The sequence below is a fragment of the Astatotilapia calliptera genome, chromosome 5 (assembly GCF_964374335.1).
Source record: "Astatotilapia calliptera chromosome 5, fAstCal68.1, whole genome shotgun sequence".
Lineage (NCBI taxonomy): Eukaryota > Metazoa > Chordata > Actinopteri > Cichliformes > Cichlidae > Astatotilapia > Astatotilapia calliptera.
In genome coordinates this window covers 21,367,260-21,388,429 of record NC_137426.1, presented here as the reverse complement: position 1 = coordinate 21,388,429, position 21,170 = coordinate 21,367,260, and the positions used below count along the sequence as shown (strand labels likewise).

At 41.7% G+C, this 21,170-nt stretch overlaps 3 protein-coding genes across 7 annotated transcripts; all 3 read right to left on the bottom strand.

Annotated features, from left to right (window-relative positions):
* Window positions 1-31: 31 nt before the first annotated feature.
* On the bottom strand, window positions 32-7,990 carry LOC113022524 (actin nucleation-promoting factor WAS). Of its 3 annotated transcripts, none has more exons than XM_026168003.2 (9): window positions 7,752-7,990; window positions 2,208-2,354; window positions 1,899-1,985; window positions 1,729-1,804; window positions 1,568-1,640; window positions 1,391-1,475; window positions 1,129-1,282; window positions 789-1,015; window positions 32-706 (listed from the first exon to the last, which is right to left on the bottom strand). In XM_026168003.2, the coding sequence occupies exons 1-9, from the start codon at window positions 7,848-7,850 to the stop codon at window positions 566-568; spliced, it is 1,089 nt and encodes a 362-aa protein (XP_026023788.1). In that variant the 5' UTR covers window positions 7,851-7,990; the 3' UTR covers window positions 32-565. The 3 variants fall into 3 exon arrangements, with proteins under 3 accessions (XP_026023788.1, XP_080157398.1, XP_080157396.1); XM_080301272.1 differs by having other exon boundaries at window positions 7,757-7,886; XM_080301270.1 differs by lacking the exon at window positions 7,752-7,990 and adding an exon at window positions 3,895-4,034.
* Window positions 7,991-8,964: 974 nt separating this feature from the next.
* Window positions 8,965-14,039, bottom strand: LOC113022523 (MAP kinase-activated protein kinase 2-like). 3 transcript variants are annotated; one of them, XM_026168002.2, is made up of 11 exons: window positions 13,756-14,039; window positions 13,390-13,645; window positions 12,270-12,409; window positions 11,331-11,395; window positions 11,164-11,243; window positions 10,691-10,817; window positions 10,435-10,510; window positions 10,194-10,318; window positions 9,600-9,685; window positions 9,441-9,521; window positions 8,965-9,351 (listed from the first exon to the last, which is right to left on the bottom strand). In XM_026168002.2, exons 2-11 carry the CDS (start codon window positions 13,636-13,638, stop codon window positions 9,115-9,117), a joined length of 1,266 nt encoding a protein of 421 aa, XP_026023787.2. In that variant the 5' UTR covers window positions 13,639-13,645; window positions 13,756-14,039; the 3' UTR covers window positions 8,965-9,114. The 3 variants fall into 3 exon arrangements, with proteins under 3 accessions (XP_026023787.2, XP_026023786.2, XP_080157395.1); XM_026168001.2 differs by having other exon boundaries at window positions 13,760-14,036; XM_080301269.1 differs by having other exon boundaries at window positions 13,390-13,688; window positions 13,760-14,031.
* Window positions 14,040-14,461: 422 nt separating this feature from the next.
* On the bottom strand, window positions 14,462-20,781 carry uroc1 (urocanate hydratase 1). Its single transcript, XM_026168000.2, has 19 exons — window positions 20,476-20,781; window positions 19,835-19,965; window positions 19,285-19,378; window positions 19,119-19,178; window positions 18,908-19,036; window positions 18,760-18,821; window positions 18,604-18,670; window positions 18,342-18,485; window positions 18,148-18,236; window positions 17,657-17,719; window positions 17,351-17,530; window positions 17,153-17,250; window positions 16,993-17,065; window positions 16,666-16,855; window positions 16,441-16,539; window positions 16,246-16,345; window positions 15,207-15,288; window positions 15,017-15,116; window positions 14,462-14,920 (listed from the first exon to the last, which is right to left on the bottom strand). Exons 1-19 carry the CDS (start codon window positions 20,599-20,601, stop codon window positions 14,780-14,782), a joined length of 2,028 nt encoding a protein of 675 aa, XP_026023785.1. The 5' UTR covers window positions 20,602-20,781; the 3' UTR covers window positions 14,462-14,779.
* Between the last annotated feature and the right edge of the window lie 389 nt (window positions 20,782-21,170).

The window sequence follows — 21,170 nt, the reverse complement described above, 5'->3', positions numbered from 1 at the left end:
ACAGGACAACAGAGCTTCCATATCTTGTCTATAATGCATGCTCCACTTTGTTTATTCTTTAGGTTCCACCATGGGTGTATATTAAAGCACTTAAAAAATACATAAAACATTGCACCCCACAGAAATCTGAATTTTTAAAAACATAAACATTACAGTCATGACAAATGTTATACAGAAGACAAGTAAAACATACACTTTCAGCTAGATTTCCAGAAAAGAAACTAAAGCAAAAGAGTGGTTAAAAATTCATCTGTTTCTTCACTTATCTTTATATTGCTGTAGGCTACATTTAAGGAAGCTGGGATTTACGTTGGGAAGTGAAAATCTGGCCCTTCGTTATCTAATTTAGTGACATCTATGACTCTAAACTAAGACTTAGCATACTGTACTGATATGATGGCATTTTAGATTTTTTTAAATGCACAATGTGGCTTTTCATTTTATCACATTGCCTTATGGCAATTTAATCTGACCACTGCTTTGTTTGACAATCAAAGCCAAAAAGCCGCATCTTTAACTACATTTACAGTACAAGCTGACTTCCAAGATCTCTTAAAAGAGTCCGTCATTGGTTAGTATTAGGAATAGTAACAGTAGGTTCTCCATCTTCGCTGTTGCTTTGCTGAAGCATCCGTTTTTCTTTGAACGCTTCTCTCAGTGCAGCCAGGATTAAGTCGCCTGTCTCTGTTGATTTTCGGGAGCCAGCCTAACAGCACAAAACACAAAAGTTTGTTCAGCCCACCCACTGTGTACAAGTATGGATGCTCAATTAAATCTTTTCCTCTTACATTTTTGAAACTTGCACTCTTTCTGATCCTCTCTGCAGGAGCTGGCAGAGGGGGAGCTGGAGAGAAAGGAATCGGAGTGTTTGTCTGACTCTTGTCTACCGTGTCCATGTCCTTTGGTGTTTGTTGAAAAGTGTTGCTGTCTTTGATGGAAGGAACCGGTGGCAACGGGCCCTTCTTCAGATAGATGGAAGCCCCTGCAGATCTTGGCAGTGTCTGAGAGATTGGGCCTATGTGCATATGACAGAACACTATCTTAAAAACATACACAATAGTATTTTTCCTGAAACTGAAACGTAAATAAATATTTGCACATTCTAATAAACTTTACGGGATATAGTACCTCTGTTTCTCAGCTCTCTCTGCACAGCCTTCAGCCCTCCAAACTTGTTGATGATGCAGTCAACAGCTTCGGCAACGTCTTTGCCTTTCAAGTCTTCTTCAGTGAGTTTGGCCTGCATCAACAGCCTCCTCATAGCCGGGTCAAGATCCTTAAACTTCACCAAGCAGACACATTACAGGGAGTCATTTATCATGCTATTATTAATGACTAATAACAGCTTAACAGTTACCCCATTAACAATTCACTGTAGAGTTTGACATACAGAACTTGAAGCTGGGGGAGCTGCCGTGGAAGATGTGTCCATAGGGAGATCTTTCTCCCCATTCAAACTGTGCAATGGCTCAATCCTAAAGAGAACAAAAAAACACGAAACTGTGAACCACCTCTTTAACGCTCTTTCCTTCACTCTAAAGACACAAAGTGGTGCTATCTTTCTCACCCCAAATCATCAGCAGGTAGTTCCCTCGTTGAACTGCCCACTGCTGTCATTTCAATCATGCTGGTCATCTTTTCTGTAAATAAAAAGGTTGTGTTAAAATACGAGACAGGGCTGAGCCTTTGAGAGCATTTATACGTGTAGATGTTTGTTGTTATTCTAACCACAAGCAGCCTCCACGGTATGATGAAACTCCTCTGCCTCAGTCTCATTTGCAAAGTTGACGCCTACCTGGTAGTCCTGCGAAAACACAGCAAATCTACCCAAATCCAACCTAAAAGTGGCACTCTGATAATCATAAGGCACGCACCGATGCCAAAAAAGGATCACTTACATCTGCGGGGAAAGTATGGAAGAAAGCACGCGCTGCAGTGTACTTGAATGGAATGTACATTTCCTGCTCCCACAGTAACTTGGCACGCTGTGTTTCAGAATGAGAGGAGTTGTTAGAGTTGCACAAGGAAAAGCACAGGCGCACCCATCTGGATGAGTCTTCCTATTGTTGCTGATGGAAACCTCAAAGTAGAGGAAACACTTCAAGCTGCCCCGTGCTGTGCCATGTTGGAAGCAGCGTGCACGTTTCAGCGTATGTGCTAGTTTGAGTGGTTGGAGTGAATGTGAGCAGTAATGATGTTCTTTTTACCTTGACGCAGTATAAGCGCAGGAAATAGGAATGCATGGACGAATCCTCAATGAGACACACCACACCGCATTCTAAGCGACTCCAGCTTGGCCTCTCCCCTGGTGTACTTATGGCCTGTAGTATCTGTGCTACTGTAGATTTCATCAGCTGAAATAGACAGTAGTGGTCCAAAGTGCATCAATACATGATGTGCAATTTATTAAGTTATCGTACAAGGCACAGGCATGTTTATGTTGGTGTTAAATTTTAGAAAATGCCAATTTAATGCAACTTCCTGGTGTCTTTGTGTAAATGTCTCTTCAGTAATGATCTTGTGTAGTTAGCTTTGGTTTGTTTTTCTGATATTTTGCATTAACCCTGTCCTTAAGACACTGTGTGCCCGTCCTCCTACACAATCACTTCTTTAATGAGTAACATCCGATTTTAAAAAAAGAAATCATTTACTTTCGAAACCAGCTCACGTTTCCTGACTGACAGTAACCCTTTGAGTCATTCTAGTTTCATTTTACAGCAAAGATGCTGCTCCTCAGAGACTGATGACCTCTTTTCCATTTAACTTCTTTCTGTTGCCTCAATTAAGTAATAGTGGACTACTTTTAAGCAATCCTGTAGTTTAACTACATTTTGTAATACCTTTCTGGTTGTTCAACTACATTCAATTTTGCGTGGTGATTCAAATAGAGTAGCTATTGTTTTTTAAATAGTTTTTGTGCACTGAAATGACGAGACATGCAGAGGAGGGATAGTGGCTATATTAGACAAAGGATGCTAAAGATAGAGCTGCCATGCAGGAGGGGAAAAGGAAGCTCTCAGAGATGCACTGAGCACTTCTTCACTCCACTGACCTCTTTTCACTGCCCACGTGTTTATATTACCACTGCAGCATGCCATTGCCTTTTTGTCTTCTCTCTCCCTTAGTCTGTGTTTTGTCCTGCCTCCCTACAATCTCTTTTCTTTTCTCTTCTCTTACCTCTCAACCCCCAGCTGGTCATGACAGATGGCTTTCCCTCTCTGAGCCTGGTTCTGCTCGAGGTTTCATTCTGTCAAAAGTACATTTTTTTCTTCTCCATGTTGCAAAATGCGTGCTCATATGGGGTTGCTTGATTTGTGGGGTTTTCCGTAATACTGTAGGGTCTTTAATTTACCATTTAAAGCACCCCGGGGCAACTGTTGTTGTGATTTGGGGCAATATAAATACACCTAAACTGAACTGAATACTGTAATATAGTGTAATTTGACCTGCGTTACACCTCTCTTCCTCTAACCCTGCAAAGGCCCAGGCAATGTATACATCAGGCAGATAACCATACACACTTGACCTATGTGTAGTGCATGTGAAAAGTGGTGGAAGCTGCTTACTGTCTGCAGAATGCAAAATCCAAACCTCAGCCCTATAGATTTACCACTGCCTTAGGCAAATCCATGACAATGATTACCGCCACTAATAAAACATTTGTTTTTATTTGAGAGCTAATGCACTTGAGTAGAGACTTTGTTTTCTTTCAGATCATCACCACAGCTGATCTATCATTCTCCTCATCTGTCACAACAACGCTCTGCATGTCCTTCTTCACTACATCCATGAAGCTTCTCTACAGTCTTTCTCTTTTCTTCCTGCCTGGCAGCTCCACTGTCTACCGTCTCTCCTGTGCATGTGTCCAAACCATCTCTGCCTTGTTTCTCTAACCTTTTCTCCATTCTGGTCACTCCCAATGAAAGTTTAAGCATCCTCAGCTCTGCCACCTTCTTCTCCACTTCCTGTTTTTTTGTTTGTTCCACTTTCTCCACACCGCACATAATAGCAGGTCTAAGTCCCATATTGTAAACCTTTCTTTGCACTGCTAGCTATCCTGCTGTCACAAATCTCTCACCCCGTTCGTCTCCACCCACTCTACCCTGCCTGCACTCTTTAGTCTTCTTAAGCTGTACTAATCAACATGTCTTTCCTTTTCTTTTAATGAAACCAAACCTGGAACCTTGCACTTTTTCAGTGGCATTTAATGTGTCAGTTCATGTATATTAGAGTTTCTGTCGATTTTTGTTGTGATTTGAATGTTTTAGCATTATAAATTGTTATAATTGTCTTTCATTGTGGTGGAGGCATGTGGGTTTGGCTCAGCGACAGGGGAGGGGTGGAGCACGGGCTAGGCATTGTATAATTATGTCTCTTGTACTTGTTCAGTAGTACACTTGGGCCAGGTGTGTGGAGTGAGTATGGACGGGCAGTTGGTGAGGTTGTGTTAGCAGGTGAGTGAACTTAACGTTGTTTGGAAAGACAATTTTATTGTGAAAGCAAACACAAGTAATAAAGGAAGGAAGCACCATAAAAGAACCATCTGTACGTGTCTCAGGCAATCCACAATGGCAGTGACATGCTGCATCATAAATTACTGTCAGTAGTTTGTACTTCAAAATGCACTTTCAAAGCAGCTTTTTCTCACCACAGGCAAGTCAGCCTCATCCATACCACATAAAACATGGAATAACAAGACTGCAGACTACAGGGAGTGCAGAATTATTAGGCAAGTTGTATTTTTGAGGGATAATTTTATTATTGAACAACAACCATGTTCTCAATGAACCCAAAAAACTCATTAATATCAAAGCTGAATGTTTTTGGAAGTAGTTTTTAGTTTGTTTTTAGTTTGAGCTATTTTAGGGGGATATCTGTGTGTGCAGGTGACTATTACTGTGCATAATTATTAGGCAACTTAACAAAAAACAAATATATACCCATTTCAATTATTTATTTTTACCAGTGACACCAATATAACATCTCCACATTCACAAATATACATTTCTGACATTCAAAAACAAAACAAAAACAAATCAGCGACCAATATAGCCACCTTTCTTTGCAAGGACACTCAAAAGCCTGCCATCCATGGATTCTGTCAGTGTTTTGATCTGTTCACCATCAACATTGCGTGCAGCAGCAACCACAGCCTCCCAGACACTGTTCAGAGAGGTGTACTGTTTTCCCTCCTTGTAAATCTCACATTTGATGATGGACCACAGGTTCTCAATGGGGTTCAGATCAGGTGAACAAGGTGGCCATGTCATTAGTTTTTCTTCTTTTATACCCTTTCTTGCCAGCCACGCTGTGGAGTACTTGGATGCGTGTGATGGAGCATTGTCCTGCATGAAAATCATGTTTTTCTTGAAGGATGCAGACTTCTTCCTGTACCACTGCTTGAAGAAGGTGTCTTCCAGAAACTGGCAGTAGGACTGGGAGTTGAGCTTGACTCCATCCTCAACCCGAAAAGGCCCCAGAAGCTCATCTTTGATGATACCAGCCCAAACCAGTACTCCACCTCCACGTGGATCATGGCTCAAGAGTTGGGAGTTCGCCTTGTAATCGGAAGGTTGCTGGTTCGAGCCCCGGCTCGGACAGTCTCGGTCGTTGTGTCCTTGGGCAAGACACTTCACCCGTTGCCTACTGGTGGTGGTCAGAGGGCCCGGTGGCGCCTGTGTCCGGCAGCCTCGCCTCTGTCAGTGCGCCCCAGGGTGGCTGTGGCTACAATGTAGCTTGCCATCACCAGTGTGTGAATGTGTGCGTGAATGGGTGGATGACTGGATATGTAAAGCGCTTTGGGGTCCTTAGAGACTAGTAAAAGCGCTATATAAATACAGGCCATTACCATTTACCTTGCTGGCGTCTGAGTCGGACTGGAGCTCTCTGCCCTTTACCAATCCAGCCACGGGCCCATCCATCTGGCCCATCAAGACTCACTCTCATTTCATCAGTCCATAAAACCTTAGAAAAATCAGTCTTGAGATATTTCTTGGCCCAGTCTTGACGTTTCAGCTTGTGTGCCTTGTTCAGTGGTGGTCGTCTTTCAGCCTTTCTTACCTTGGCCATGTCTCTGAGTATTGCACACCTTGTGCTTTTGGGCACTCCAGTGATGTTGCAGCTCTGAAATATGGCCAAACTGGTGGCAAGTGCCATCTTGGCAGCTGCACGCTTGACTTTTCTCAGTTCATGGGCAGTTATTTTGCGCCTTGGTTTTTCCACACGCTTCTTGCGACCCTGTTGACTATTTTGAATGAAACGCTTGATTGTTCGATGATCACGCTTCAGAAGCTTTGCAATTTTGAGACTGCTGCATCCCTCTGCAAGATATCTCACTATTTTTGACTTTTCTGAGCCTGTCAAGTCCTTCTTTTGACCCATTTTGCCAAAGGAAAGGACATTGCCTAATAATTATGCACACCTGATATAGGGTGTTGATGTAATTAGACCACACCCCTTCTCATTACAGAGATGCACATCACCTAATATGCTTAATTGGTAGTAGGCTTTTGAGCCTATACAGCTTGGAGTAAGACAACATGCATGAAGAGGATGATGTGGACAAAATACTCATTTGCCTAATAATAGTGCACTCCCTGTATAAGAAATTAATCAAGATATCTAATGTTCTCTGTTGTGCTGATGACACAGTTACATCTGTCTAGAATGTGTTAGTCAGGCTATACTGGCCCTCCTGGATCTGGATGTGTGTTCTTCACACTACAAATTTTCAGTTTAACATATTTCAGTTTTATCTACTGAGTGCCAGTTCACAACACCAGGCGCAATGCAGTTTGTGTGCATATAAACACAGGATACCATACAAGAACTTTATAGTGCCCTAAAAAGGGGTCATTAACCATTTACATGCCACTATAAAGGATGTATTTGTGAACTCTGGAAGTTAACCCTAGAATTTTGTTGGAGCATATAAAAGAATGTATTTTCTTCACTTTTGTGATTTTTTTTTCTCCATTTAGTATTTTTATGTTGCCAGTCACATGGCCATCTATGGCTGCACCATGAAGACGATGTCTTTCCTATCAGTGTCTCTGTTCTGGGTCTGCTCTGTGTCTTTTTTTCCCAAATTGTTTCTTCTTGGTAGTGATAATGTCAGTGTAACGTAATGAACTGGGAGAGCCTGTTTGTGCATAGCCTAATTTGATCTACACCAGAGAGAGCCGGCACAGTGCCTCTGTGTTTCACAACAGAAATGTTTTGGCCAGAACGAACACAGCCTCTACTCTCTAAGCAAAAGAAAACAGAGGGAAGGTAACAAATACACCACAGAATTTAAAATTTAATTAAATAACTGTCTAAAGCCCTAACACTGAAAAAAAATTAAAAATGCCTCATTTATTTACTGCGGAGTGGTATTTAAATAATATTTAAATATTGTGGTTGATGCTCTGGGAACACAACGGTTCCAGACAAAACAAGCATCTGAGACTGCGGATGACAAGATTAGGCTAAATGTAAAACTAAAACAGCTCTAACACATGGCCCATTCATACACCAGGCTCCTTCTGATAGCAGCAGATGATAACATGAAAACAAGTGTGAGCATGAAATGATTCAGAGACATACATCATAGCACATCGAGCTACTACAGTAATATTATCATCATGTAGAATTTAACAGATGGTGGGGATGTGTTTTACCCTCTTAAAACACATTCAATTTTCTCAGCCTTGTTATTTATTTTTCCATCATATTTTTCAGCTGTTTTCATACAAATTAATAAAGTGTACCTTACACTGCGGCTCCAGCAGACCGATGAGGACGCCTTTCTCACGGATCGTCAGGAGGTCACTTATAACCTGACTTCCAGTAATCAGAGACAGAGCCATCACAGAGACTCCTGTTTTCCTCGCCTTACCTCAACCCTCTTAATCTCGCCTTTCTTCCTGTTCCAGATGCGTCTTCTTTGGACCTGTCCTGAACACACCACTTCCTGATCCTAACCATAGTTTGAATGGTAACGTTTCCATTACAGCATGTCATCATGCAAATTTATGGACGCCATGTATCCACTCAGTTTCGAGTAACCAAATGATTGAGGGTGCATACTCAAAGGTCATTTGTACAATCATCAGTGAAACAAAGGAGTACTTATTAGCCATATGTGGGATGAAGTGTAAATAAAGTCGTTTTTAAGGAAGGCAGTTCCCTGTTCTGGTTGGGCCACAACTTTTAAAGACAAACACAAAACTAAACACCTATATTCATACAAAACTAAACACCTATATTCATACATTTGCTTAAGTTCTGTACCCAAGGAAATTATTTTAATTTCCCTGAATATTTACATTTCCATGTTGCTTTAAATCCACGACCCTTCCAGTGGAAAAATATTGACTGCACTGCATGAGATCAGGGTTTCACATAGAAATCCCAGTAGAAGGCATTCAAATCTGACATTGTTTAAGATTCAGTAGTTAGTATAATTATGTTCTCTAATGGTTTTTTGTGTACATGAAACATCCAAGTCCAAATTAGAGAGCTTGTGTTTTGGTTTTGCACACTTTAGAGTGAAAAAGTGAACAACATTTATCTTGAAGTCAAGTACAACGGGAAACACTAACGGCTTGTTAAAGAAAGACATTTCAAGCAAGCGGAAATGTTTGGCAAGATTAATAACGAGCATGAACCATGTTAACACCTTCACTTCTCAAGGTTTATTTGTCCCTTGACAGCGCAGTGACATAACCACGTAAACAGTTGTGACTTGTAAAGAGGAATTAGTTGTATGTTATCTTGCCTAAGTGACTATCTTTTATGGCTTCCATATATCGTCTTTCATTGGTTACAGAGAGGAAAATCAGTTCCTAATGCTTATACAAAGTCTCTAAGGTTAATGCTTTTTCTTGTTTTACTCACAATCAGAATAAATGTAAAGTTTCCAAGTCTCTTAGTGTTCTGTATAAAATGAGCTGCCATGTAAAATGTGACAGGACACCAATGTAAAAGATAAAAAACAACATTTTATTTCACTTTAAGTAGTGAGAGTTAAAAATAAATGGCATTCTTTAAAGTGAGTGCAGGAACACAAAGAACGAGTAAAGTACAACAATTGATATGTGGATGGAAAATGTTGCTACTCTGGTTTTAATGCTACTTTTCTTCCGTGATCATGTCACCATGTTCTTCAGAAAACAATACTTCTCTCTGACTGTTACACACTCCTGATCCATCTCCATCCCTTCTGTCAGCTTCCTCCACGCCGTCAGCTCCCGGAGGAACGGGCCTCTTGCGTCTCTTCAGCAGAGGGTTGTTGGATGTATCCAAGTCTTTGATCTTCACCTGGTCGTAGTCTACGCGCATCGTGGCCAGGGCACTGGTCATTTCCTCCTGTTGGAAGACACAGTTTGTGCTTTAAATCTGAGATAATGCTCTACTGCCATCTTGTGGCCAGATTCTGAAGTAAATACAATTCTCACCTTTACATCTTCCCATAGTTCCTTGTCCTCTGTCAAAACCTGAGAGGTGTACAAAGGTGTTTGAGGGACCACCATGGATTGCTGTTAAATAAAAACATTCACATCAGCGTGTGCACTGGGAGAAAACACAGAGGTGAACGGGCACAGGTGTTAACTCACACTAATCCAAGGATGGTTCATGAATTGTCCAATGGTCATCCTCTCGCTGGGGTCTGTCTTCAGTAACTGAATGATGAGCTGTTTGGCTGCAGGTAACAATAAGAAACACAGTCAAGCAATCCAACAGGGCAACGTGCATGTGGAATAAAGATATGTTTATGGGTTTATCTCAGTTGTTATGTTGCAAAAGCTCTAAAGCTCTGAGAAGTGTTATGTTTTCAATTCTTCAGTGATTGGAAACTGGAAACGAGAACTAATGTAAAAGAACAAAAAAAAAATCCTCTTCACTCAAGAGAACAAAAAGATACACACAGTCAACACCATGGGAAGTTTAAACATACAGAGATCTAGTGTTGCAAACCATGAGGTTCCTATTACAGCGGAAAGTTTATGCAGGTCATTTCCACTCTCTCTGTTAAGCACATGATTATGTTGTTAGAGCGTGCGAGGATTAAAGTGAGGCTGAACGCTGAAGCGCCGTGGCACAGTAATTTACACTTTGTGGACCAATAGCATATTCATTTAGAGCCTCTCTCTACTTGCATTTTATTTCACAGCAGTGCGAGTATTGTTTAGTTATTCTGTTAGTCTGACCTTCCTCAGAAACGTCTGCCCACTCTGGGTTCGGAAACTCATATTGGCCCAACCTGATCCTCTGTTTCATGCCTGGAGAGATGGCCTGGCTTGTGTTTGAGTAGAATGGAGGAAACCCACAGAGTCTAAAGAAGAGAAGGGAAGGGAAGAGAAGAGAACTTCACACTTTCTTAATTTTGCACTATGCAGAATTGATTTTTAGTCATTAGTATTGCTAATTAGAGAGGCACAAGATACTCACAGGATGTACATGATTACACCCAAAGACCACATGTCACATGATTTGTCATATTTCTCTGGCCCAAGCACTTCTGGCGCTGAATGGGCAAACAGATACAACACGATAATGTGGGCAGAGTCACACAAAAACGTCAATCATATGCAGACACACATGGAGACAGTAATAAATAAATAAAATAAAACAAATTTTGACTCTAATACTGACAAATACGCAGTGCACCTGAAACTCCTGCAATCACATTTCTCTGGACACTCACCAACATAATACGGAGTGTAACATGGAGTTTGCAGGGAGTTGTGTAGCGTCATCTCCTTAGCAAAGCCAAAGTCAGTCAGCTTTAGAGTAGCGTTGCTCTCTTTAGTTGTGTAGAGCAAGTTTTCAGGCTGTGGTGAGAATAACAAACAAGAAAAAACTCTTTAATCTGACTGTGTTTTATAAAATCTTTTCTTTTATTTCTTTTATTAACTGTGTAAATGATTTCCAGGGCACAGCGTACTGCTGCATCTCACTAATACGCACGCAGTGGCCTTTTTCAGTGCATCAACTTTACACTAAAGTTAGATTGGTCTGTCACCCTCATCTTATTACATATGTACACTTGACATTGTATTTAAAACTCTGGGTATGCATCATTTTGCTGTGTGGAGGGTTAACTTTTTAATGCAATGTGGCATATTTTAACCAGACTTGCGGTCTTCAGCAGCTTCTGAAAGAACAGCGTTACAGTACCTTTACATCTCTGTGAGCAATGTCCATGTGGTGGAGGTATTCTATGGCCATGCCAATGTCATGCATGATCTCCGACACCTCTGATTGGAGGATATGAGAGACATGGTAGCACAGATTGCAATGCAGAAACCATTAAATGAAACTGTTAAATGTGAACTCGAACCCACCTCTCTCTGTGAAAGCCTGGTCCCCTCTGGCCTGAATGCGACTGAACAGTTCCCCTCCCTCCATGCTGAGACAAGATTAACAAAGAGATCAGAACTGGGGCAGTGAGGGTACTCTTGGCAATCACGGTTTTATAACAAAGCAAGTCATTGTGCTGACTATTAACTGCTCAGGCGGGTTCAGTCTTGAGGGTTTTTGTTTGACCACCATTTCTTAGACTTGTATGGATTCAATTATTATTATTATTAGCTATTTATATTCATTTTATTTTATTACTTCTTTTGTTGCGTCCACTTTGAGTTTTAGTTTAACTGTTTTAACAAGTTAAAATTTAACAGGAAGCAAAATAACAACACAAAGGAATAATACACATGCTCACATAAACTCACATTTTTTAATTTTGGCTGTTTGTACGAATAATCACACTCAAACCACTCTTCAGTGAACTTATAATGAGTTGTCAAAATTGTGGAGAGTTTAAAACACCATTGATTAATCAGTGAAATGAGAAAATGATTAGGGGAGATTGTGGCTCAAGAGTTGGGAGTTCGCCTTGTAATTGGAAGGTTGCCGGTTCGAGCCAGGGTTGGCTCGGTCGTTGTGTCCTTGGGCAAGACACTTCACCCGTTGCCTACTGGTGGTGGTCAGAGGGCCCGGTGGCGCCAGTGTCCGGCAGCCTCGCCTCTGTCAGTGCGCCCCAAGGTGGCTGTGGCTACAATGTAGCTTGCCATCACCAGTGTGTGAATCACATGTGTGAAGTGCTTTGGGGTCCTTAGGGACTAGTAAAGCGCTATACAAATACAGGCCATTTACCATTTATTTACTTTGAAAAGTCTGTTGATTAAATCAGATTCACAAACTGTTCTCCAATATCTGTAAAAGCCATTTTTAAGCAACTGCTTTTACTTTAAGGTGCCAAAAAACAGTGTGTTCATTCTCACCATTCCATAACAATGAGGAGACATTTCTTCCCATGGTGAATGTTCTCATAGAGGCTGAGTATCCGTACAATGTGGGGACCTCCGGAAGCTCGCCAGTGCAGCTCAACCTCCCGTCGAGCTTTGGGAGTGTCGTAGAGAATCTGTTGAACGTGACAAAATGTTCTAAACGTTATAATGAAATGCTTTAAAATGCAAATCAGTGTTCAAGGCAGGCAAAATTAAAGGCATTAAATTACCGCTGTTTGCTGAGCAGTTATTCCAGACGGCGCAATAAAAGTCAGGATTTTAAAGCTGCACTCAGCACACATATCCCAACAGCTGTGACAATGCAAGCTGAGTGCCGAAGGAGGAAGGTAACACATCAACATACATTGCCACTCACACAATACCACTTATTTCATCACCTCCAAAGAAAAGACGTGGAGGAGCTGGAGTGATTGCCCTTCCTGCCTAATTCTATAAGGATTTCCTGCAATCCCATAGCCAGCTGTTTATTTAATTAACACCAGTTCCTTGGGAGTTGCATTAGGAATTACATCCTGCGTGAAAATCTGCCAAATCAAACATGAGGAGCAACCCAATCTGGCGACAGCCTTGTGAATAAGAGAGCAGCTAAAAGTAGTTTTAGAGCTGCATTTCTCCAAACACATAAGCTTTTGTGGGCTCAACATTGCTGCATGGATGAGTGAAAAATGCGGGATTTTTTTTTTTTCCTTTTTATATGTCAGAGACACTGGTATAAAGTTTTAACAGAGAAGCTCATTGTCCACATAACAACATCACAACAGTAAAAGCTGTGCAGCAGCATCACAGACAGCATACAACAGCGTGTGAGACACAACTACTGTCTGGGTAGTTCAAAAGGCAAATCTGCTTCAGGTTACTCCTCCATCCATCCCTGGTTCATGTGTATCATATCATTCTAAGAAATTTGAAGCTGCCGCACATTAAAGTTTACATCAAATCCTGAAGATAAAACGACATTAGGATATTTGCACAGATTTCCAGTCACCATTACACGGTGCAGACCACAGCAACTGTGGGGAAATGAATAATTGATGGCTGTTCTCTTTCTTTCCAGCGACAACAACAAAATAAAGCGGCAGGCACAGTCACAAACCTTGAGCGCACATTTCTCTCCTGTTTTCTTGCAGTAACACTCCAGTACTTTGCCATTGATTCCCAGGCCAAGGACCTGAGATGTTATTTTGTAGTCATCGGTCACCGCGTTTCTCCTGAACTCCAGTTTGAAGTAAGCAGGTGGCTGGAGGTCAGTCAGGCCGCTGCCCAAGTTGGAGTCGCTGTTGGTCGCTGTCCCGTGCTGCGCGGTAATAGGATTTACCGACTGCTCCTCCTGGTAATGATCCATTTTTTCTCTAAAAGCCGACGGTGGCGCAGAAAAGAAAATGTCACCAGGCTCTGCCGCATAAAATACCCAGTGTCATCTTAGCTCATCCACATATATCCAGACGACTTTCGTACTTACTTACAACACGTCACGATCCATTCTTTTTATGGCTGAAGAAAAAAATGAGGCAATCTAAAATTTAAAAAAAAGAATCCTCGATGTGCAGAAAAGGGAGGGGAATAAGCACCGTTATACTGTCACGGACTTCAAACGACTTCAGCAATTGGCTGGGTAAATGTAGAGGTTATAAAAACACAACAAGTGGGGGGAAAAATCTCGGCAAAAAATCTGGTACCTTTGCCTGGTCCTCATCACTGTTATCTGTCTCTTCCTGCAAGGCACACCAACCTCTCCAATTCACTTACGTCAGCGCGACGAGGCTCAAATTCATGGACCATTCACAGTTTTCTTAAAGGAACAATCCCGCGTTAAGACGCACGGCAGGATCTCAGCAGACAGAGCAAAGACCTGTAGTAAGTACGCGACCATTCGCCTTCGAGAGTGCAACAAAACGGACCTCGGATCCTCAAGATATATATATATATATATATATATATATATATATATATATATATATATATATATATATATATATATATATATATGAACACACAAAGCTATGAGCAATGCAAAGTGAAGAAATGTTCAGGGCAGAATCCATATTGTCTTTTTTTATGTGCTATCAACTGTGACCAACTTGGCCTTGGCTCGAACATCAGTCGTTTAACTCTTACTGCAGAGAACTGCAGCTCTTCTTACTTTACATCCTGTATGGCACATGAAATATAGGACTTGGCATTTTAATTACTTGATAGTAATAGCAGGTTCAGTACACACAAATAACACAGGTTTTATAATGTATACAAGTTCGAAAATAAAGAATACATGCATTTAAAATATATGAAACACCGTAGCAACCTGATAGAGTTTTGTTTTAGAAATTGCCACTGTATATAGATTTATTACCTAGTGCAGTACTGACAAATATTTGCAGGCTTTCTGCGTATTCAGATGTCTTTGTGGTATGAATGTGGTATGATAAGTCTGTTATGTAAGTTTTGTGGCTGGTTTTTTACACAGCTTGCTGGTTTTGCCTTGCTGCTTAGCCCTGCAGGGCACGATCCAGCACATGCTCGTCCTGCACAGGAAAGGGCATGGTGACATGCAACTGCCTGTTCTCCTCCATGGTGCGCTGGATGGTCTCGTAAGCGTTTGAATTTCCAGACCAACAGCGACGAGCCACCTGCAACACACAGAAACACACAGATAGCAGCAGGACAATTATCATCTGCAGACTGTGAAGTGAGGCTGTAAGCTGCTTCGCATTCAGCTATCTCACCCCATTGGAGACATCCCAGTTGAGCATCAGACGGGCACGCTTTGCTGCCTCGTCTGAGCCGTCCAGCACCAAACCAAATCCTCCATTAATGACTTCACCCCTGTAAATGGGAGGCAGTTATAATCACCCTGATTTAAATTTGTATTAATACATAAATATGGCTTTGGCAAACTGTTGTAGTCAGACTTACCAGCCAACACCACCTCCATTGTGCAGGGCTACCCATGTGGCACCTCTGAATGCATCACCAACAAAGTTCTGAACTGCCATGTCTGCAACAGGTACACGCTGTGAGCTGTGAGCGGACTTTTTTATTACTGCTCAAGTATTTATGGATTATATGAATGTGGAAATACAAGAATGATGAGAATATGAAAAAAGGCTTTATGTCACCAAAGTTATACGTTTGTGGGCCAAGCCACAACTTTCAGCCACAACAGTTTTCATATCAGCAGTAGTCAAGGAGATTTAGTTTTGTTTTTTTTAAAGACACAATTCGGTTTCAGTACCGCCCATGAAGCAAAGCACAGAGCATTTTTCTTTGATACTGGTTTCCTGCAGAGGCACTGAAACTCTCTAAACCAGTAATGGGTCATACGCTCTGTTATAAAGCTGCATCTGTTACCACAATGTGCTGCCTGGAAGTGAGCTTTAAAATATTTTAAGTCTCCCATTCTTGCATTCAGAATGCCTTTAAGGAACTGACTTGTGTCATGGGACACTTGTGTGTGGCAGGTTGAGTGCGGACTCAAATGCAGGACTCGGCAGACAGACTTGAACTAAAAAACTCAGCTTTATCAGCCGGCAAGTGGCAGGCCAATAAAACAGGCAGGGCAGAGCTGGAACAAACTACCTAAAATAACTAACACTGCTGGACTGATAGGAGAATACACAACACGAGGGGAGATCACAACAACAAACTAAAGAAAAAGAGGGGCTTAAATACACACATGAGGTAATCAGGAGGATGGAACACACCAGGGAACACAGGTGAACTAAATCTGACTAACGAGACAGGAGAAGCAAAACTGAACATGCACACAGGAGACAGGGGACTCCAGCAAAATAAAGAAGGAAGTAACACACACTGAGACTTAATTATTTGATCTGGCCCACTTAAGATGACTTAAGCTCAAAGTGGGCTGTATGTGGCCTGTGATGTAAAATGAGTTCAATGTATTAAGCTTCAAATTTCAGTTGTATTCAGCTGTAGTGAGTGTACCACGTACCTGCGCAGAAGACAGAACCATCATACACATTAGAAGTCTCTCTGAAGGGGCTGTCTGTGCCACTAACGTCATGATGGTCTCTGCTAATAACCACTGGCGCCTGAACAAGAGTAACAACAAAGACACTACTGAGACTACACTCAAAACTGAACATCAAGCCTCATGATCACCTCAGCAGACAGTTTATCCTCTTACTGAAACGTTTCCATCAGCAACAGCCTGGTTGATCGCCAAAGCAATGGAGACTCTTCCTTTCTGGTCAGAGTACAGGATTCTGGCTTGTGATCCTACAACCTAAACAAAAAAAAAAAAACAATACATGAAGCATATGGGCATTCTTGTTGTATTATTATTTATTTATTACCTGTGTAATTTACACTGAAATATCCAGTGGGTGGATTGTTTTAGTAGGGAGCTTACCATTTTATGTTTTCCAGCCTCTCTAATCCAGTGAATGTTGTCATTGTACTGTTGTTTCACACGATCAGGTACATTGGCGCTCATTTCCTCCAGGACAGTAGCGGCAATGTTGTCAGTTACAGCGAGATCTCTGGGGTCGCCAGATGTGCACACCCAGCGAAATGGCCCAAAGCCCAAAGAGAAAATATCCCTGGGTAAAGGCATATGAAATGAGATCAAAAATATTGCACACAAGCTTATTCACACATCTCATTAAAGGGTTTAGTCACAGTATGGCAGGCTTTACAACATGTTTAAACTTAGTGAAGTTTAGTTCATGATGCTCACCCCATGATGTGCTGCACATAAGAAGGGTAACGGAACTCTGTTGCTCCTCCACCAACTTTTTGAACCTCTGCACCTGTAAATCAAAAGACAGTATTCCTCGTTATTAGTCTATAATTAACTGCATGATAATGGAGTTCTCTGTGTTTGTTAAATTACCTACCAGCTCTTTGGGCCTCCAGGAGGAAAGCATTACCGTAGTCCCAGAAGTGCATGCCTGCATCAGCTAGCTTGTTGATAGCCTTTATTTGTCTTCGGAGGCTGTGATAGCATTTAAAACACATTTCTTCAGCTTAATAGAGAGACATATAAAAACAACAGCACAACAATAAGCTTTGTTAAGCTCTGTGATTAATTTAACCTTTCTTGGACCACGTTGCGGAAACGGTCGGGATCAGTAGACATGAACTGGTTGGCCTGATGGAAACTGAGCTGGACTGGATAGTAACCACCATTATATGGGTTGTGAAGCGAGGTCTGGTCTGAACCCAGATCTACCAGGAGCTCGCCTGTCCTCTCAAACTCCAGCAGGATTCTCTCCCTGTTTAGAAAGAGCAGACTATGACTAAGACCTCAAGGGAACAACAACAACAAAAACTGTCTCCTTCACTGCAGCTGCAGCTGTAGACCTGAGTTTTATAGTGTAAACGTATCCTGTCTGACTCACCACAAGTCTACAACATTGCCATGGTATCCCAGACTGAGGGGAGTCTTGGCGCTCTTAGCCTCTCTGTAAGAAACAAAGTAGTAATTAGTGACTTTCACAGCTGAGAGATTTACCTGTGGAATCCTTCTAACATTGGATCACCATGCTACTTGTATGTTTATGGGGTTTGTTGTAATGTATGAAACATTTTACCACCTCTAATCCACACAAGGTTAAAAGTATACATACAGGCGCAAACACCCGCACTGATATTTGGTTAAATGTCCCTTCGTTGAACAAAGTCTCAACAAAGAGAACATGCTCGAGTGAATCCTGCAAGCTAGTACAGGCAGTCAGCTGGATATGCACTGCTTCATCCACAACCAGTCTCCTTACATCGAAAACCACCTTTAAGGGCCACCTTTTCAATCTCTGATGTAGTAAATCATTTCAAACGAGAGCAGTCTGACTGAACCTTTGATAAAGACTTTTAATCCAATGTTCTCAGTTACCTTATGCGTTTAATGCACTGATCCAAGCTGCTAGTGACCTCCATTAGCCAACCCTGCTCATGTCTCTTTCTCAGAGGAGCCTCATCCACCTAAACGCAAATCAAATATACACAGTCACATTGACTTTACACAGTACTTCCTCTGTTATTGCTTAGTCATCAGAGTTCATGGGAAATGACTTGAAACCAGCTGACCTCTGCAATCACACTGACGCAGCCGGCAATGACGGCAGCTTTAGCCTGAGCGCCACTCATTCCCCCCAAGCCAGAGGTCACAAACACACGCCCCCTCAGATCATCAGAGCCCAGGTACCTCCGGCCGGCATTCAGTACCGTCAGCTGCAAAAAAGGACCACTAATACAAATCTAAAACAGGCACTACAGCGTGCATTAATACATTTTTGTGTGAGGGACTTTCAGACTGTGTTGTGTGCATCTGTTTGTAATTATTACAAACCATAGTTCCATGAACAATCCCTTGAGGCCCAATGTAACAGTAGCTGCCTGCCGTCATTTGACCGTACCTGAAAATGCACAGCAAAGACCAAAGAGACCACACTTGGCATCTCCAGACAAAAAAAGCAAGTAGCTATAATGGACCTTGAGGACTTACATTGATACACCCAGCGCAAACATCTTTTCATACTGATCTCTGGAGGAGTAATTTGGAATAACCTGATGCAAGCAAAAGAAAAACATGTGAATGCGTCACTTATCTCTTCATATGACATTACTGAGCTAAATGCCTGATTCGCCGTTACCATGCCGTTGGTGATGATGGCGCGAGGTGAGGAAGGCAGACTGGGGAAAAGGCCCATGGGGTGACCGCTGTACATAACCAGAGTTTGTTCCTCTGTCATCTCGCTCAGGTAATGCATCACGAGGCGGAACTGCACCCACACAAATGCAAAACTTAAAAGGGATACACTGTGATCAGAGACGTGCAAACGATCATGTTAACTCAGGCCATACCTGGGCCCAGTTACTGAACACCTGTCCGTTCCCTCCATAGGTGACAAGCTCTTGAGGAAACTGAAGGATGAAGAACGAATTCTTTGTTATTCACATCAAACACATAAATTATACAGAAAACCTGACATTTTATTCAGTAGGCTTAGCCTTGTTAACCTGTGCTTACCTGAGCAACTGCTGGATCCAGGTTGTTCATAATCATTAGCATCATAGCGGCTGCTTGACGTGTGTGACATGGGTACTGATCTATGGGGTAAGCTCTTAGGAAGCAGAAGGAAATTCATGTTACTTGTAAAATGGGGGGAAAAAATCAACAAAATCCCACTTTGAAGTTGAAATGCAGTTTAAATATAAGATATATTTATATTATAGTGGTCTCTCAGTTTCATACTGTTATAGTCTTTTTTAGATTTTTTAAATCTTTTCTTCTTCTTTGTTTTCTCTGTTCTACCTGTTCTGCCTAAAGATTCCAATGACCGTAATTCTGAGCACCTGTTTTAAATCTTTATATAAAAATTATGTAAAAAATGTGAATGCACGCCCACACTGGTAAGTGCCTGTATAGCTCAGCCCATATATTAGTAGATTAATACATTTTAAAAGTATTACAAAGTGCAACTGTTTGCCTTCTATTAGTTGTAACACTCACAGAAAGATTCTTCAGTGTGAAATATCTAAATAGAATAGGAATATTGGCTGTCCTTGGTGAGCCTTACCTCATCCGTAATGTGGGACAGAAGCGGTACATGTATATGTGCCCATACTGCCGCAGCTCTTGAGCAAATTCAGGTGCGAGCGTTGCATGGTGGGAGGGGGGGAAATAACGCAGTGCATTTCTCAGCGCCAGCTAGAGGAAAGATGCATTTAGAGGACGTTAGTCAAGAAACGTAAATGTTCAGAAGACATGATTAGATCTCTTTCTGCTCCCCGGTCTTCTCGTGTAACTTATTAAGCATCTCTGTGTTTTTCTTTAAATTATTCACTCACTTAGTGGAGGACTTTTGAGAATAATCAATTTTTAGGAAAGGGCATGATCCAGGAGAGGTGACGCAATAGGACAGAGGACACAAATGCACTTTCCCATCAGACATATTTAGAGAAGCCCAATTATGTGACATGATAGTGCAGCTCTGTTTGGATAATATCCAAAAGTTTCCTGTGCACAAATTGTAGTGTCACCGCTTTTAATGTTGGTCACGTCTTTTAAATCTGAATTATCATCATTAGTGCTTAACATTAACTAAAACTATGACAAAAACTATGGCAGGATATACCTGTGCTACTCACGGACTTATTTCTTGGTGGTAAAACTCCTACAAACTGTGCGAGAATATAGTTTTGCAATCCATTTACTCACCCGCTCCTCTTCTGCGGTGAGGTTGGGAGTCCGAATAGGTGCATGTGGCACATTTGGATATCTTCCCCGGTTAGGGGGCAGCGGGTTGAGGGGCAAACCGCTGCATATCTCCTTCAAAGTAGACATGCTGTATTAGATATTTGCTATGACACACCTGATCAGAAACCTATAGACAAAGGTAAGACTGGAACCTGACAGTAGCTCTAACGATCCCCTGTGGAGAGAAAGAATTCAAGGGAGGGAGAAACATTTGAGGGCAATCGCTCTTTGGCTGACTGTCCCATTGGCTCTTTGGTCATCTTTGCCCTTCACAATGCACCAATGGTACACCACGACTAGAAGAGGTTGTTTGGCAATTATTGATCCCTCGCGGAGTTTGAAGCAGCACATGCTTGAGTAGACAAACACTTACTGAGACCTCTGGCCCCTGACGCTTGCACATGTAACTGAGTTACACAAAAGTGTGCGTCACAACTTACCGAAACCTTTTAGACAGCACAGTGACTGTGCAGAATCATCATATAAATGTTGCTCCCCATTAACAAAACCACGAGTGCAACTAAATACCGCAGTTTCACTGAGAACAGGAAACTACAGGCACGATGTCAGTTTTCAAAGATGGTGGGTACACTGACTTACTGTTTATGGTTCTTTAACCTGATGTACTGATATATTATCAATACACAATATCTTAT